The sequence below is a fragment of the Dryobates pubescens genome, chromosome 1 (genome assembly GCF_014839835.1).
Source record: "Dryobates pubescens isolate bDryPub1 chromosome 1, bDryPub1.pri, whole genome shotgun sequence".
In the NCBI taxonomy this organism is placed as follows: domain Eukaryota; kingdom Metazoa; phylum Chordata; class Aves; order Piciformes; family Picidae; genus Dryobates; species Dryobates pubescens.
Window position 1 is genome coordinate 65,659,738 of NC_071612.1, and position 16,139 is coordinate 65,675,876.

Genomic DNA, 16,139 nt, shown 5'->3' on the forward strand with positions numbered 1-16,139 from the left:
ACAATTTCAGGAAAACAATGAAAGACAACTAGGCCAAATGCATTCAAAATATAGTTTGGACATCAAATGTGCTGTATTTACAGGAATTTTGAAATCAGTTCAATGTACAAGGAATGTTCTGTCTATGTAGGCTTCTCCTCTACAGCCTTTTATGGACAAACTGTGTGCTAGTAGTTAAGAAGGGTGAAGGATGTGGATTCTGTCATTAAGATGGCATCTGCCTTGCCAATCAGCCCTAACTACATAAGGCACTTTGGGAGGGTGCTGGTGGGGAGCAACATACATGTTGAACAAAATCCACATAGAATCTACAGATTGGAAATAATTAAATGGCCTAAAAAATGGGAAAGGAATGGAGAAACCCGAGGGCACACAAGTGATCCAGCAATACATGCCTAGACAGTTCTTCTCTCCCTTTTCATGAACAATGCAAAAGATGTTGCAATAGATAGAAGCATCTGTATAAACTTCAGCATATGTATATGTATCTCCTTGAAAACTGTGTCTTTTAGGCTCTCCCAAAAACATACATCTAGTCTACAGCACTGACACTGTTGGGAAAATTATTTTAAGGATAGTGTTTCCTTCATATTTTGCACAAGATATTTAAAAATGTGTTTTGCTTAAGAGAAGAGAAACAGCTGTTAACACCCTTAATCTCAGAATTTCCCTGTTTGTTGTTTCTTCCTCTGTTCCATTAAAAAAAAAAAAAAGATAAGATGAAAGAAGGTTGCACAGGACCAGAAATTACATAAAACAGCTGCACTAAAATACAACATTCTGTTCAGAAGACTGAATGGCCTGCAGCATAATTCCAGTGTATTTGGATGGAGTGTCTAAACAAAGATGCTGTTTTACAATGACAACTACTGTACTGTGACATTGCTGTGCTAGCTCTAATTTTACTAGCACAGATAACTGTAGTGAAGTTATGGTAATGCAAGTAGTTTAAAAAAACCAAACCAACCCCAAATCCTCGTGCTTGAAAACACATTTAGTTCTGTCCAGGTGACTAATTCCTAGTGACATTGGTGTTAAAGTCAGGCACACTTTCCTTTTGCAGCTGTGATGTTCTATTGTTTATAAACCTTGTTCATTATGTGAGAAATTCTTCCCAGAAAGTTGTTCTTACTTTTCTCCACTGATCTTAATGTTCTGGACACCTGTCCTTCAACTCTAAAGATTCTATTAAGAGAAAAATTACTCTTGCATCTCATTTCAAACTCGGCTTCTTTTCACTTCAGTATAAACTGACAAGTTTGCCTTTATTACATTGTAATACATCACAATCTTCAAGAAATACACAGGTATCTCTGCAACACTCTGATCCAAGTCAGACTAGCCTCTTATGTGGAAATAGTCTCACACATAAAGTTAATTTCCAGCCTGAAATATAAAACATATCTTTGTTCTATCCCATCTCTCACTGAAGTGTATCTTGATCATATCATCAACTCAGTGTGTTATGAAGACCCTTACTAGCAGGGGCTCCAAAAACGCAACATGATTGCTCTACTTGATAGAACAGAAATGCTGCTCACAGAATTTCTGCAGAAATCATTTCAGATATATTGAAACATGAATTAGATGTCAGAGCTGGCCCTAGGATGTTGAATTTCAGGATTCTGGTTCAGTTTTGCTGACCACCAATTTGCACGATGTCGTAGTTTGGGCTGGGTGCCCTCTGCTACAGGGGTGTTTCCTGTGTCCAGAAGTCCATGCCCGTGGGTGGACTCAGGAAATTAGGTATTTCTACCATAATCCCTTGCACCACTATAAATTTTGCAGTGGGGTCTGGCACTTCCTCTTTCCTTCCCTCTCCGAGACTTGGTAACTGGGGGAGAGATCTCCCGGCCATGGGCCTGATTGGGCCCAAGGCCACAGGGGGATGGGCAGTCTCAGGCCTGGCCAGCTGAGACTAGCCCAGCAGAGGGAGGGGGAAGAAGGAGCGCTGGGGGTTTTGGATGCACCCTCAGGTGGGGTTTGGAGTCTTTCTGGGTTTACTTTGGTTCCTTTCTTGTCACTATGTTTCCTTTTGTGCACACTCACTGTTCTCTATGTAAACTCTCCACTACTTTTGCAATCAGTTTGTCTGAGTCGTTATTTCTGCCTGTGGTGGGGAGGGGATCTGCCCCAACCCATTACACATGATTAGGTGACAAATGTACTTTTACAGTTGAAATGGAATGATTTTCAAGTAGTCTTCCAGTTGCCCACATTAGTAAAAGCACCATTAAGCACATTTGTGATATATTTGAACCCAGTTAATTAGCTTTACACACTTATTGACACTTATGTTACCCATTTTCTTCCCCTCTCAGTATCTCTCCAGCTTTTAAATAGCTCAACAGAATTAAAAGTATGCCATGTCACCTGTTCTGTGAATTGACTGTTTCCCTTTAATTACTACTAAAAACCAATTTGTTAGAATTTTATCTTTCTAATTTTTTCTTTACTAGTTAGTTGACTTCTCTGCATCTCCAAGTGCTGTCAGGTGGAGCACTTCAACTGTACAGTCCACATGGAGTGACCAAGAAGAAAGTACCTTCTTTTAAAACAAAGTCTCGGGCAATGCTGCTGCCAGCTATTGAGACCAGGCTTGCTGCAAGTAGAGCTGGATGCCAAAAAGTTAGGCTGTCACTTGTACTGATCCAAAAGCAGAGGTGCTGCAGAGGGGGTTGCAGGTCTGTGATAGCTAATAATCCCTAAAGACTCCCCTCATTTTTATTCATTAACTGTTACTACCCCATTCCTTAAGAAATTCCTGCTGCCCAAACCATAACCTGAAAGCATGACTTCTACTACTACAAAGGAAGTATTTTGTTTACAAGTACCAAGTGCAAGGTTGCAGACATTTTCATTGGACATTTCATTTTTCAGACACGATGGTTTATTGCACCAGAAGCAACAGTAAGCTACAGCAAGGCCAGGAGACAGGCCTTGCAGCTTACCTCAGTGGGATGTGTGCGGAGGAGAAACACTAGTTACCTTTCTATGCCCACTGGGTGGCACTGTGAGCAGGCCCAAATTCCTTGGGTGTTGCAGGGAATTTAGTTATTGCAGTTTGTGGGGTTTGTGTGTTTGTTTTGTTTAGTTTTGTTTTTCTTTCTTCTAAATTTATCTCTAAAAAGTCATGTATGAAGCTACAGCTGCCTCGTGTAGAAATGCTTTCTAGAAACAGGGCCAAAGACTGAACTACTGCTACCTATTCCAGCCTCTGTAGTGACAGATGAAGTCTTTCAACATAAGGGTGCCATGTTCAGAGACATTTACATGCAGCAGAGGTTATTTTCTCTTGAGTACTTTATAATTAAATTATAGGAGTAACACCAAGCTGCAGAATTTGTAGATATTTGGATACATGCTGATCCAGTCTAACACTTGCGTAACCTCTCAGGAAAAATCTCAATGCTAGTATACCACAATTTGAGCAACCCCTAACACTGATTTTTTATTTTATTTTTTTTTTTAAACAGTGTTTCCCTTCTTGCAAGGGAATGGATACACTGCCAAAACGTTCTTAACACAGGCAAAAAATCCCAAACCACTACTCCCTTACCCCCAACAAAACAAAACCCCCTGAAGCAAACCAACAGAAAACCACATACACTTTTCCCACAGTCCACATATGAAGGAATCAGCCAAGCTGACTGGTACCATTACCAAACATACAAGCTGAGTTTCAGTGCAAGCTGCGGATGTGTGAGAGGCATTTTCAGTTGTGCTGCCGTGACTGAAGAGTTCTCCATTTCTTGTCTAGCAATACACTCTTGATTTAAGTTAGCAGGACTGTAACTACTGAAGGCTGCACAGATGTATATGTAAATGTATTCAACAGAACAGAAGTTCATGTGTGAGAAGATGCAACACAGTATACAACTGACTGATACCATATTCAGTCCAATAATCTGGCAAAAGCACTTTTTTCCTTGCTTCCTGGCTCTGCAAGTCAACAGCGCTATACCACAGGCCTCTTCCAGAATCCAAGTTAGCTTTGGATATTCACAGTAGTGTGAACACAGCCTCGTATCTCTAAAGGTTAAGGCAAAACACAGAACTTAGGATCCCAGAAGTCTTCATACTCTTTGGTTTATTCACAGTGGTAATACACTCAGACGACAACACTGCAGGTATTCTTAGAAAAAAAATAAATCTGGTACCAAAGCAAAGTTATTTAATAAAACCCAGTGTCTTATTTAGGTTTGGATGAAACATACCTGCTCTTGCACTTGTAATGAAGTTTTTTGTTCTGAAGGCTCCGTGCTTTCTGGCTTTGGAGGGTTTGCATTTTGTTGCATTCCAGAACTTGATGTAACACTTAAATCACTGACCTGATTCTAAAAAACACAACATAAAAATAAACCAAAACCCCTTAACACAAACACATGAGTTTTAAGTTTATGCTTAAGCACTACTACAATCTTGTTCACATGGCACTTCAGACTGAAAAACAGAGTATCGATTTTTGTAAGACACTGTGGAATTCACAAGTTTTAGGAAATAAAAATTGTATCAAGACATCCACCATCTGGCATGTGTTCATAAAGCTTTTACTCTATCTGAATGGGAAACATCAACAACAAAAAACCCCAGTACAAACAAACAAAAAAAGAACAGCTACAACAACAGAAACCCTCAACAAAACAAACTCCCAAATCCTGGCTTCATACTTTTTTTCATTAAGAAAATAATAATAAAAAGGACAGGCTCTTCCTATCCTTTATCTATGTTAGCTAATGAGGAAGTTTGCTATACTTTGACTTCGTTGAATCAATGTGGTAGGTTGAGAGAGGGCTTAGCTCTCCCTCCTCCACAGAGTAAGAAACCACAGCTAACTCAGTCGAAGAGCAAAAGCTATATATTTACAAGCATATATGGAAAGCAGGTTATATATAACACAATATATACAGGTATTTACAATATATACACAGAAATACACAGCAAAGACAAATAACACAACAAAAATCCCTCCCTCAGGGAGGGATCCCCTCTTTGGAACCCCCTCTCTCCTCCCCTTACCTCCCTTTTTCCCCAAAAAGGGGTTAGAGAGAGAGAAAGGCAAGTTACTAAGGAAAAGAGTTGTTAGCAAGCTTCAAAAGCCCATGCAGGATTAGTGTTTGCTTATCTGAAGGCCAAGTCCAGCAGTTCGCAGAAGAAGCAGGCAGGGAGAACAGGCTGAAACACCCAACTCCCCCCAACTCCCAAACCAAACTGAACTCAGGAAAAAATTTTCCAACCGCTTCACAATCTAAAGCTGAATTTTTGTTTATCAACCAATGAAATTCGTTTAGAATATCAGAATGTTTTGGTTCTAGTACCAAAAACATTAGCCAGTGTGTTCCAGCAGTGTTTGTTCTTAAAGGCACAGCCTCAAACGACCACAGTCCACCCCTTTCTAAACAATTTCATTGGCTGTTCGTACTGTCCATCCAATCCAGAACAATATTTACAGTTCGTAAGTTAAGTTCATTGTCCATTCCGGCTATACTCAGATGTAGATGATTCAGAAGTCCAAGAAAATCCAAAATCAAGAAAATGGAAAACAGTTTGTCTCTCCGCAGATGAAGCGAAGAAAAAGGGAAACAGGGACTCAGGGACTCTCAGTTGACTCAGGGCTCTCAGGGTTCTCAGGGTTCGTGCACCGTAGATTCCTCAGGGACTCTTTCCTTTGGACGCGCTGTAGCTGTACAACATTCTGAAATTAAACTCTCTCAGCTAAAGTTAAATCTCTTTGTGGAATACACTGAATTTCACCATTCTCTTGCATTACCCAATAAGTGTGACCCGGACCTTCTGCTGAAACCACCCCTCGGACAGGTTTAGCCTCTCCTGAGGGCGAAAATACCCAAACAGTTTTACCTAACAGATTCTTTTCCCTAACAACAGGAACTCTATCACCTTCTACTTTCTGTAGCAGATCTGAATGTGCAGGTCCAGCTCGGTTCACTGAACCTCTACTGTTCACCAGCCAGGTTGCTTGTGCTAAATGTTTCTCCCAGTTTTTCAAAGATCCACCTCCCATGGCTTTGAGAGTGGTCTTCAACAGACCGTTGTAGCGTTCAATCTTCCCTGCAGCTGGTGCATAGTAAGGAATATGGAAAATCCACTCAATACCGTGCTCTTTTGCCCAGCTCTTTACAAGGTTGTTCTTGAAGTGAGTTCCGTTGTCTGACTCAATCCTCTCTGGAGTTCCGTGTCTCCACAGGATCTGTCTCTCCAGACCGAGAATGGTGTTGCGTGCAGTTGCATGTGGGACTGCGTAAGTTTCCAGCCATCCAGTGTTTGCCTCTACCATAGTAAGCACGTACTGCTTACCAGAACGAGAACGTGGTAGAGTGATGTAGTCAATCTGCCAAGCTTCACCATACCTGTATTTGGACCATCTGTCACCATACCACAAGGGCTTAATTCTCTTTGCCTGCTTAATAGCAGCACAAATGTCACAGTCATGGATGACTTGTGTGATGGCATCCATGGAAATGTCTATGGATCTGTCACGAGCCCATTGGTATGTTGCATCTCTGCCTTGATGTCCTGACGAATCGTGAGCCCACCGAGCTAAGAATATCTCACCTCGGTGTTTCCAGTCGAGATCAAGTTCAGAGTCCTTGTCTACTTGAGAAACTCTTGCAGCTAGATCTGCCTGATGGTTGTGCTGCTGTTCCTCAGTAGCTTTGCTCTTGGGAATGTGAGCATCAATGTGTCTCACTTTCACTGGAATTCTCTCGATTCGATCAGCAATGTCTTGCCACAGTTCAGCTGCCCAGATGGGTTTTCCTTTCCTCTGCCAGCCATTCTTTTTCCAGTTCTTTAGCCAACCCCATAGAGCATTGGCTACCATCCATGAGTCGGTGTAGAGATAAAGCTTTGGCCATCTCTCACGTTCAGCCACGTCGAGAGCTAGCTGGACAGCTTTTACCTCTGCAAACTGACTGGATTCTCCTTCTCCATCCTTCGCCTCTGCAACTCGGCGTGTTGGACTCCACACGGCAGACTTCCACCTTCGCTTGTTCCCGACGAGACGACAGGAACCGTCTGTGAACAAAGCATATTTCTTTTCATCATCAGAAAGGTCATTGTAAGGAGGAGCTTCCTCAGCACGAGTTACTCTCTCCTCTGGAGGTTTAGCACAGTTGGTACCTTCAGGCCAACTTGAGATCACCTCCACCAGACCAGGTCTTTCAAGATTTCCCATTCGAGCTCTCTGTGTTATCAGAGCCATCCACTTGGACCAGGTGGAATCTGTGGCATGATGTGGTGTGGAACCTTTGCCTTTGAACATCCAATTCAAAACTGGCAATCTGGGAGCTAAGAGAAGTTGTGACTCAGTTCCAATTACTTCAGAAGCTGCTTTCACTCCTTCATAGGCAGCTAGAATCTCTTTCTCTGTTGGAGTGTAATTAGCCTCTGAACCTCTGTAACCTCGACTCCAGAAACCAAGAGGTCGTCCACGTGTCTCACCTGGAGCTTTTTGCCACAAGCACCAGGTTGGACCATTGTCACCTGCAGCCGTGTACAAAATGTTCTTAATGTCTGGACCATCTCGCACAGGTCCCAGACCCACTGCTTGGACTACTTCTTGCTTTATCTGGTCAAAGGCTGCTTGTTGTTCAGGTCCCCAGTGGAAACTGTTCCTCTTTCGAGTCACATCATACAGAGGTTTCACAATCTGACTGTATCCAGGAATGTGTAGTCTCCAAAATCCCACTATCCCCAAGAAACGTAGAGTTTCTTGCTTGTTCGTGGGATTTGCCATGGTAGAGACTCTATTTACCACATCCACTGGAATGTGTCGGCGTCCATCCTGCCACTGCACTCCCAGAAACTGGATCTCTGTGGTAGGACCTTTCACTTTGTCTCTCTTGATGGCAAAACCTGCATTCAGGAGAATGTCCATGATTTTGTTACCTTTCTCAAAGACTTCCTCAGCAGTTTTACCCCAGACGATGATATCGTCGATGAACTGGATGTGTTCTGGAGCACCACCTTCCTCCAGAGCATCATGGATTACTGCATGACAGATGCTGGAGCTGTGGATCCAGCCCATTGGCAGTCTGTTGAAAGTGTACTGGATTCCTCTCCAGGTGAAAGCAAACTGAGGCCTGCATTCCTCTGCTATGGGAATAGAGAAGAATGCATTAGCAATGTCTATGGTAGCATACCATTTGGCCTCTTTGGATTCCAGCTCATACTGGAGTTCCATCATGTCTGGTACTGCTGCACTCATAGGCGGAGTTACTTCATTCAGGGCTCGGTAGTCCACTGTCAGACGCCAGTCTCCATTCGGCTTTCGCACAGGCCACACTGGACTGTTGAAAGGTGAATGAGTTTTGCTGATGACTTTCTGACTCTCCAACTGACGAATCAGATTCTGAATGGGCAACAAAGAGTCACGGTTGGTTCTGTATTGTCTGTGATGCACAGTCCGAGAAGCAACCGGCAACTTAATGTCCTGAATCTTGTGTTGTCCCACAACTGCAGATTCATCAGAAAGCTCAGGTCTAGCAGACAGCTTCAGTTTTTGTCCATCAATTTCTACAGAAGCTACTCCAAAAGCCCATTTGTAACCTTTAGGGTCTTTGAAACGCCCTTCTCTCAGAAAATCAATTCCCAAAATACAAGGTGCATCAGGTCCGGTCACAACTGTATGCTTTTTCCATTGTTTACCAGTTAAGCTTATATTAACCTCCACTTTACTTAACTCTTGAGATCCACCAGTGACTCCCAGAATAGTTATGGACTCTGATCCCTGATAATTTGATGGCAATATGGTGCACTGAGCTCCTGTGTCAACCAAGGCCCTGTACTTCTGAAAGCGTGAAGTGCCAGGCCACTGGATGTACACATCCCAATAGATTCTGTTATCTGTATTACCCCTCTCCTCCCCCTGGCGGGAGGCAGGGCACCCCTAGTTATGGGGAACATGTCCACAGGTGCAACGAGCACACTGTGCAGTGTTAGAACTGGAGCCACTGTTGGAGCTACTAGAGTTGTCCTGGGGAACTGTAGAAGTAACAGCTACCCTTCTGGTATTGCTACCTCGGGTTCTGCCACTTTGCAGTTCTCTCAGTCTCCTGAAAAGATTAGAAGTTGGTTGACCATCCCACCTGTTCATGTTCTCACCAAACTGATCACGCAGGGTAATCCAAATAGTCCTACGTGACTGCCTTGGTGGTCTGTTTTGGTTTGATCTGTTTTGGAATGACCTCCTTGGAGGATGTCTATTCCTCACAGATGAAACCTGTACCCACCTGGAGGAAGAATTGGAATCATCTCTTTGTGCCAATTGGGAGATGGTGTTTTTAAATTCGTCCTTCAGCTCTTTCATGCAATTCTCCAGTTTTCCAGACAGAGTTTCAATGGCTGAAACCAAAGAAACACGTGTCATGCTATCATCCAATTGTCTCAATTGATCAGTGAATTGGCCAACCGTAAGAGGAGCTCCACCATAATTTCTTGCTACAATTCTGCTTGCCAGAATGTTTGCATAATTGGAAGGAGCAAGCTTGATGAGCTTTTTAGTAAGACCATTTCCTACAGGAACATCATCAGGATTCAGAGATTCATGTTCACCATAGAGTACCTCTCTAACAGCAAATTCTCTCAGACGCTTGATTCCCTCATCTATGGTAGTCCAGGGCTTAGGATTCCATGGAAGATCATCTCGGGAAGGGTATCTCATGAGAACCGCCATTAGAAGGCGTATCCACAGATTAACCTTACCGAGAGCCTTGCCTAGATGTCTATCTATTCCATTATCCTTTGAGAGAGTTCCTAGCTGGGCTGCTGACTTGTCTCCAACCATTAGAGCTGGAGCACCTGTATCATAACATCTACCAAGCCAAGCGAGAACTGGCTCCTTATCTGCTCTGAGATAGTCTTTTCTTACATTTCTAAGCTCCTCCCGGGGTGAAGAGCAGTCGGTTATGTCATCTTGTTGCTCTTCTGCCTCCTCTTCCTCAACTTGTGGTCCCAACAACCTTTCTGTCACTCTCTCAAGGATCCCTTTAAGCTGAGAGGCACCACCACTAGCTGCTGTCCTACCAAGAGATGCATCTCGATCCTCTGATGATCTCAATAACTCAGCTATATTTTTAAGACAGATTTTCTCTTCCTCCCCAGCAGAAGAACCTTGCTGTGCATCCCCGTCAGCTCCTGAATCAGCTTTAGTCTTACCCTTCCTTGTTGTTAAAACTGCTACTTGCTTTACTGGAGCTGTGTTTGGGTTTCCAGCTGCCTTATTATCAGAAGCTGATAAGCTTTGAGACAGATTAGTTGCTTTGGAGGACGCTTCCGCTCCTGCCATGGAAGAAGGAGGAAATGACTTTGCCTCGTTAATGGTGGCTGCCTGGGACACAGGAGCCGCCATGTTTGGGGCTACTGTAGCCCCTGGCTGCTTGCCAGAATCATCACCATTGCTATTCAGAGCTGCCTTGCCGATTGACTTTTTAGCTTTATCTTTAACTGACACAGATTCTCCATTATCATCCTCACTGGATGTTCCTGAAACAGAGCCAGGGTGGCGTTTTCGTCTCTTAACCCTCCGTTTTATAACAAAACATGCCTTGGACACTTTTTTCTCCCGGTACAGTGCTACCAACAAATACACATTAATTATCATCAGCAGCAGGACTACACACATCAAGAAAATCAGCTTTGGATCCCAGCCATCACTTAAAATTACCCTTTCACCGAGCGGAATCTTAAACTCTTTTATCTCAATAGGGAGTGTGCTAGATGTAACATTCCTGTACTTTTTAACATAAAAGAATTCCAGGCACTGATCATACAGAAGCCGAATCTTGTACTTAAACCACAAATATAATTTTTGCATTATATATTTACCTATCTTATCGATAATCATACCCAGGCAATACTTGTAGATCAATACACTGAAGACCGAGAAGAGCAGACGCTCAAAAAGCCAAAACACCTTCATGTTTGCTCATTCGACTCAAGCAAGCAATAAATCAAACTAATTTGTCACCAAACCCCGAGTTGGGCAGCCAATAAATGTGGTAGGTTGAGAGAGGGCTTAGCTCTCCCTCCTCCACAGAGTAAGAAACCACAGCTAACTCAGTCGAAGAGCAAAAGCTATATATTTACAAGCATATATGGAAAGCAGGTTATATATAACACAATATATACAGGTATTTACAATATATACACAGAAATACACAGCAAAGACAAATAACACAACAAAAATCCCTCCCTCAGGGAGGGATCCCCTCTTTGGAACCCCCTCTCTCCTCCCCTTACCTCCCTTTTTCCCCAAAAAGGGGTTAGAGAGAGAGAAAGGCAAGTTACTAAGGAAAAGAGTTGTTAGCAAGCTTCAAAAGCCCATGCAGGATTAGTGTTTGCTTATCTGAAGGCCAAGTCCAGCAGTTCGCAGAAGAAGCAGGCAGGGAGAACAGGCTGAAACACCCAACTCCCCCCAACTCCCAAACCAAACTGAACTCAGGAAAAAATTTTCCAACCGCTTCACAATCTAAAGCTGAATTTTTGTTTATCAACCAATGAAATTCGTTTAGAATATCAGAATGTTTTGGTTCTAGTACCAAAAACATTAGCCAGTGTGTTCCAGCAGTGTTTGTTCTTAAAGGCACAGCCTCAAACGACCACAATCAAGAACCACAGCTAGAAATGACTTAGAATAAATACCCTGTCAAAAATAATTTTAAGTGGCTGGCAAGACAGCTTTTCACTGACTTACTTCCACCAGATTTAATTAACCGTGTTTATTTTCAGAGGTGTTAATTTGTATGACCGTTTGAGGCTGTGCCTTTAAGAAGGGGACAGTTGCTGGGACACTCTGGCTGAATATTTTTGTAAATATTGATATTCTAAACGAATTTCATTGGTAGATTGGTGGGAGTGCAGTTTTAAATTTAGGTGCAGCTGAATTTTCCCTCAGTTCCTGTTCGGTTCCTCTTCGCTCTCCCCTTCTAGCCTGTCTGCTTCTGGGCATCTGGCCAGAAGGGCCGCAGATAACAGATAAGCATTAATCCAGCACTAATATTTCTTGCTACTAAAATTCTTCTTTTCTTATAACTGCCTTTTCTCTCTAACCTAGGGAGGTAGGGGGGAAGAGAGAGAGAGGGTACAGGGGGGAACCCCGCTCTGTCCAGGGGTTTTGTACCTGTTAACCTTCTTGCCTGTATATTTCTGTATATATTGTAAATTCTGTATATTTGTGTACATAAATTCCCTGCGTCTCACATTGCTTTTGTAAATACAGCATTCCCTTTTGCTTCACCGGCTGAGTTAGCTGTGGTTACTTCTTAGTGGGGGAGGGAAAGCTGGGCCCTCTCTGTCAACCCACCACATTTCTTTTTTGGCACATCAACATGGGGCCCGAGAGTAATTACTTGATTTATTGCTTGCTTGAGCCAGAGAAGCAAACATGAAGGTGTTTTGGCTTTTAGAGTGTCTGTTCTTCTCAGTTTTCGGGGTGTTGATCTACAAATATTGTCTCGGTTTGATTTTGGATCTCATAGGTAAATATTTAATGCGTAGAATTTATTTGTGGTTTTTGTATAGAATCTAGCTTCTATATGACCGCTGTCTGGGTTTTTTTGGGCTTAGTAGATATGGGAACATAACTTCGACTACTTTGCCAATTGACATAAGGGAGTTTAGGATTCCAGTAGGTGAAAGAGTAATTTTAAGTGATGGCTGGGATCCAAAGGCAATTTATTTGATGTGTGCATATTTGCTGTACGTTTTACGCTGGGAGAAGAAGGTGTCTAAGGCCTGCTTCGTTATTAAGCATAGATCAAAAAAGAAGCGGCATGCCTCTGGGTCTGCCCCAGAGACTTCCAGTGATGAGGAGAGCGGAGAATCTGTGTCAGTTAAGGATAAAGCTAAAAAGTCTATTGGAAAGGCTGCGTTAAACAGCACTGTTGCTGATTTTGGCAAGCAGCTGGGGTGGCGGCAGCTCCCACTCCCAACATGGTGGCTCCCCCATCTTCAGCCACCATTAACCAGGTGAGGTCATTTCTGTCCTCCATGGCAGGACCAGAAGGGGCCCCCACAGCAGCTGATCTGACTCAAGACCTGTCAGCTTCTATCAAGGTGGCTGTAAATTCAAATGCAGCTCCGATTAAGCAAGTAGCAGTTTTAAAAACTAGAAGTGGAAATGCCAAAGCTGATCCAGGAGCTAATGAGGGAGAACAGACAGACACTGATCCTGGTGAGGGAACCTCTGTTAAAAAAGGGCCTGCTGAGGAGGAAGAGAAGATTTGTCTTGAAGATATAGCTGAGTTATTGAGATCATCACAGGATGGAGATGCAGCTAGGACAGCAGCTGGCAGTGGTGCTTCTCAGCTTAAAGAGGTCCTTAGGAGAGTGACAGCAGGATTATGGGGACAAAAAGTTGAGGAAGATGGAATAGATGGAGAAGAGGATGACCTTCAGGGATGTTCTTCTCCTCACGAGGAGCTTCAAAACATGCGTAAAGATTGCATCAGAGCAGATAAGGAGCCAGTTCTCGCTTGGCTTGGTAGATGTTATGATACAGGTGCTCCAGCTCTAATAGTTGGAGACAAGTCAGCAGCTCAGCTAGGAACTCTCTCAAAGGATAATGGAATAGATAGACATCCAGGCAAGGCTCTTGGTAAGGTTAATATGTGGATACGCCTTTTAATGGCAGTTCTCATGAGATACCCTTCCCGAGATGATCTTCCATGGAATCCTAAGCCCTGGACTACCATAGATGAGGGAATTAAGCGTCTGAGAGAATTTGCTCTTAGAGAGATACTCTATGGTGAACATGAAACTCTGAATCCTGATGATATTCCTGTGGGAACTGGTCTTGCTAAAAAGCTCATCAAACTTGCTCCTTCCAATGATGCAAATATTTTGGCAAGCAGAATTGTAGCAAAAAATTACGGTGGAGCTCCTCCTACGGTTGGCCAATTCACTGATCAGTTGAGACAACTGGATGATAGCATGACACGTGTTTCTTTGGTTACAGCCATTAAAGCTCTGTCTGGTGAGATGAAGGATTGCATGAAAGAGCTGAAGGATGAAATTTAAGATTCCATATACCAATTGGCACAAAGACATAATTCCAACTCTTCCTCCAGGTGGATACAGGTTTCATCTGTGAGGAATAGACGTCCTCCGAGGAGGTCATTCCAACGCAGATCAAACCAAAACAGACCACCAAGGCAATCATGTAGGACCATTTGGATAACTCTGCGTGATCAGTTTGGTGAGAACATGAACAGGTGGGATGGTCAACCAACTTCTAATCTTTTCAGGAGGCTGAGGGAACTGCGAAGTGGCAGAACCCGGGGTAGCAATACCAGAAGGGTAGCTGTTACTTCCACAGTTCCCCAGGACAATTATAATAGCTCCAACAGTGACTCCAGTTCTAACACTGCACAGTGTGCTCGTTGCACATGTGGGCATGTTCCCCATAACTAGGGGTGCCCTGCCTCCCACCAGGGGGAGGAAAGGGATAATGGAGATAACAGAATCTATTGGGATGTGTACATCCAGTGGCCTGGCACTTCACACTTTCAGAAGTACAGGGCCTTGGTTGACACAGGAGCTCAGTGCACCATATTGCCATCAAATTATCAGGGATCGGAGTCCATAACTATTCTGGGAGTCACTGGTGGATCTCAAGAGTTGAGTAAGGTAGAGGTTAATATAAGTCTAACTGGTAAGAAGTGGAAGAAGCATACAGTTGTGACCGGACCTGATGCACCTTGTATTTTGGGAACTGATTTTCTGAGAGAAGGGCGTTTCAAGGACCCTAAAGGTTACAAATGGGCTTTTGGAGTAGCTTCTGTAGAAATGGATGGACAAAAGCTGAAGCTGTCTGCTAGACCTGAACTCTCTGATGAATCTGCAGTTGTGGGACAACACAAGATTCAGGACATTAAGTTGCCGGTTGCTTCTCAGACTGTGCACCACAGACAATACAGAACCAACCGTGACTCTTTGTTGCCCATTCAGAATCTGATTCGTCAGTTGGAGAGTCAGAAAGTCATCAGCAAAACTCATTCACCTTTCAACAGTCCAGTGTGGCCTGTGCGAAAGCCGAATGGAGACTGGCGTCTGACAGTGGACTACCGAGCCCTGAATGAAGTAACACCGCCTATGAGTGCAGCAGTACCAGACATGATGGAACTCCGGTATGAGCTGGAATCCAAAGAGACCAAATGGTATGCTACCATAGACATTGCTAATGCCTTCTTCTCTATTCCCATAGCAGAGGAGTGCAGGCCTCAGTTTGCTTTCACCTGGAGAGGAATCCAGTACACTTTCAACAGACTGCCGATGGGCTGGATCCACAGCTCCAGCATCTGTCATGCAGTGATCCATGATGCTCTGGAGGAAGGTGGTGCTCCAGAACACATCCAGTTCATCGATGATATCATCATCTGGGGTAAAACTGCTGAGGAAGTCTTCGAGAAAGGTAACAAAATCATGGACATTCTTCTGAATGCAGGTTTTGCCATCAAGAGAGACAAAGTGAAAGGTCCTACCACAGCAATCCAGTTTCTGGGAGTGCAGTGGCAGGATGGACGCCGACACATTCCAGTGGATGTGGTAAACAGAGTCTCTACCATGGCAAATCCCACCAACAAGCAAGAAACTCTACGTTTCTTGGGGATAGTGGGATTTTGGAGACTGCACATTCCTGGATACAGTCAGATTGTGAAACCTCTGTATGATGTGACTCGAAAGAGAAACAGTTTCCACTGGGGACCTGAACAACAAGCAGCCTTTGACCAGATAAAGCAAGAAGTGGTACAAGCAGTGGGTCTGGGACCTGTCCGAGATGGTCCAGACATTAAGAACATTTTTGTACACGGCTGCAGGTGACAATGGTCCAACCTGGTGCTTGTGGCAAAAAGCTCCAGGTGAGACACGTGGACGACCGCTTGGTTTCTGGAGTCGAGGTTACAGAGGTTCAGAGGCAAATTACACTCCAACAGAGAAAGAGATTCTAGCTGCCTATGAAGGAGTGAAAGCAGCTTCTGAAGTAATTGGAACTGTATCACAACTTCTCTTAGCTCCCAGATTGCCAGTTTTGAATTGGATGTTCAAAGGCAAAGGTTCCACACCACATCATGCTACAGATTCCACCTGGTCCAAGTGTATGGCTCTGATAACACAGAGAG

The 16,139-nt window shown here is 43.6% G+C and overlaps 1 protein-coding gene across 1 annotated transcript in view; it reads right to left on the reverse strand.

Annotated features, from left to right (window-relative positions):
• Nucleotides 1-16,139, reverse strand: part of DCP1A (decapping mRNA 1A) — a 49,804-nt gene that overhangs the window by 11,729 nt on the left and 21,936 nt on the right. Inside the window, exon 6 of the mRNA XM_054167711.1 lies at nucleotides 4,218-4,337. Coding sequence (XP_054023686.1) covers nucleotides 4,218-4,337 — 120 coding nt within the window. The remainder of the gene's footprint in view (nucleotides 1-4,217; nucleotides 4,338-16,139) is intronic.